The 1248-nt window shown below is 51.2% G+C and overlaps 1 protein-coding gene across 1 annotated transcript; it reads left to right on the top strand.

Annotated features, from left to right (window-relative positions):
* Positions 1 to 537: 537 nt before the first annotated feature.
* On the top strand, positions 538 to 1244 carry LOC119345159 (SART-1 family protein DOT2-like; the record flags this gene model as incomplete). Its single annotated transcript, XM_037615348.1, has 2 exons — positions 538 to 908; positions 1170 to 1244. Coding segments are annotated over 2 exons (446 nt in total), but the record flags the coding sequence as incomplete, so codon positions are not given.
* Positions 1245 to 1248: the final 4 nt, after the last annotated feature.

Raw genomic sequence — 1248 nt, forward strand, 5'->3', positions numbered from 1 at the left:
CGCGAACAGCCGACAGCTCCGACTCTGACGACGATCATCACAAGGGAAATATGCAGGACTTGCGCCGACCGTGCCCCAAAGAGCACCTCGGACACGCCGGGAAGATCCGACTACCGAAGCCCGAGCCGCGACCAGAGTTCCTCTCGACGCCATTTTCGTTGCCAAACGGAAATCAGCGCCCCCGAAAAGGCCGCCTCGGCAAACTACGCGGCGAAGATGCCACAAACCACGCGGCGAAGATGCCGCAACCCACACGGCGAAGATGCCGCCATCCATCAGTCTCCCAGTCGTTGCCTGCTCCGAGACGATGCCCCCAAGGAGGAGAAAGACGCGAAGACGCCTCCATCGCCCGATCCAGAGGATCTGAGGTTTCCCTCCGGAGCCAAAGCCGTGGGGAGGAGGAGCGCACCTCCACGACGACGCTTCCAAGAAAGATCACGGCACCCGCGGGCGCCGCCGCCGTCGGCTCCGGTGGAGACCGGAGCAAGGATTTCTCCCGGAGTATTGATATTGACTGCTGCTATTATCTTGTTGCAGAAACACGCAAGCCAGAAGCAGAAGATGTGTTTATGGATGAAGACGATGATGATATGCCTTCAGGTACTACAGCAAAAGATGACACAAGCAGATTGGGAGTGATCAAAGAGGAAGCTGTCATTGAAGACCCAAAAAAGGATGTAGAGGAGCAAGAAGTCACACCGGATGAGGTTGTGCATGAAGCTGCAGTTGGCAAGGGTTTGGGTGGAGCTTTGAAGTTTCTAAAGGAGCGAGGGACCCTCAATGAGGGCACAAATTGGGGAGGCAGAACCACGGACAAGAAGAAAAGCAAGCTTGTTGGTATTGAGGAAGAGGCTCAGGACGGGAAAAAAGAGATCCGCATAGAAAGAATGGATGAATTCGGTCGAGTGGTAAGTAATCATCTTGCATGCTGTCCTACCCACCCTCATACTCGGGTCTCCTTTCTATGAAATCTTATAGTACCGAGGTGCATCTTGGTGTGGTAGCTATGATTTATGCAGCATTGGTTATCATTTTTTATCATTGCATACCACTTGATATACGCATTTTTGACACCATCTTTTTCCATGTGTATTTGTTTAGCCTTTCGAAGAACATGTGCCACAAAACAATGATATGCTATTTACCATAACTTTGTGTTTTTCCTCCAGATGACACCTAAGGAGGCATTTAGGGATCTTTCGCACAAATTCCATGGCAAGGGACCAGGTAAAATGAAGCTGGAAAAAC

Source organism: Triticum dicoccoides, unplaced genomic scaffold, assembly GCF_002162155.2.
Source record: "Triticum dicoccoides isolate Atlit2015 ecotype Zavitan unplaced genomic scaffold, WEW_v2.0 scaffold210484, whole genome shotgun sequence".
NCBI lineage: Eukaryota > Viridiplantae > Streptophyta > Magnoliopsida > Poales > Poaceae > Triticum > Triticum dicoccoides.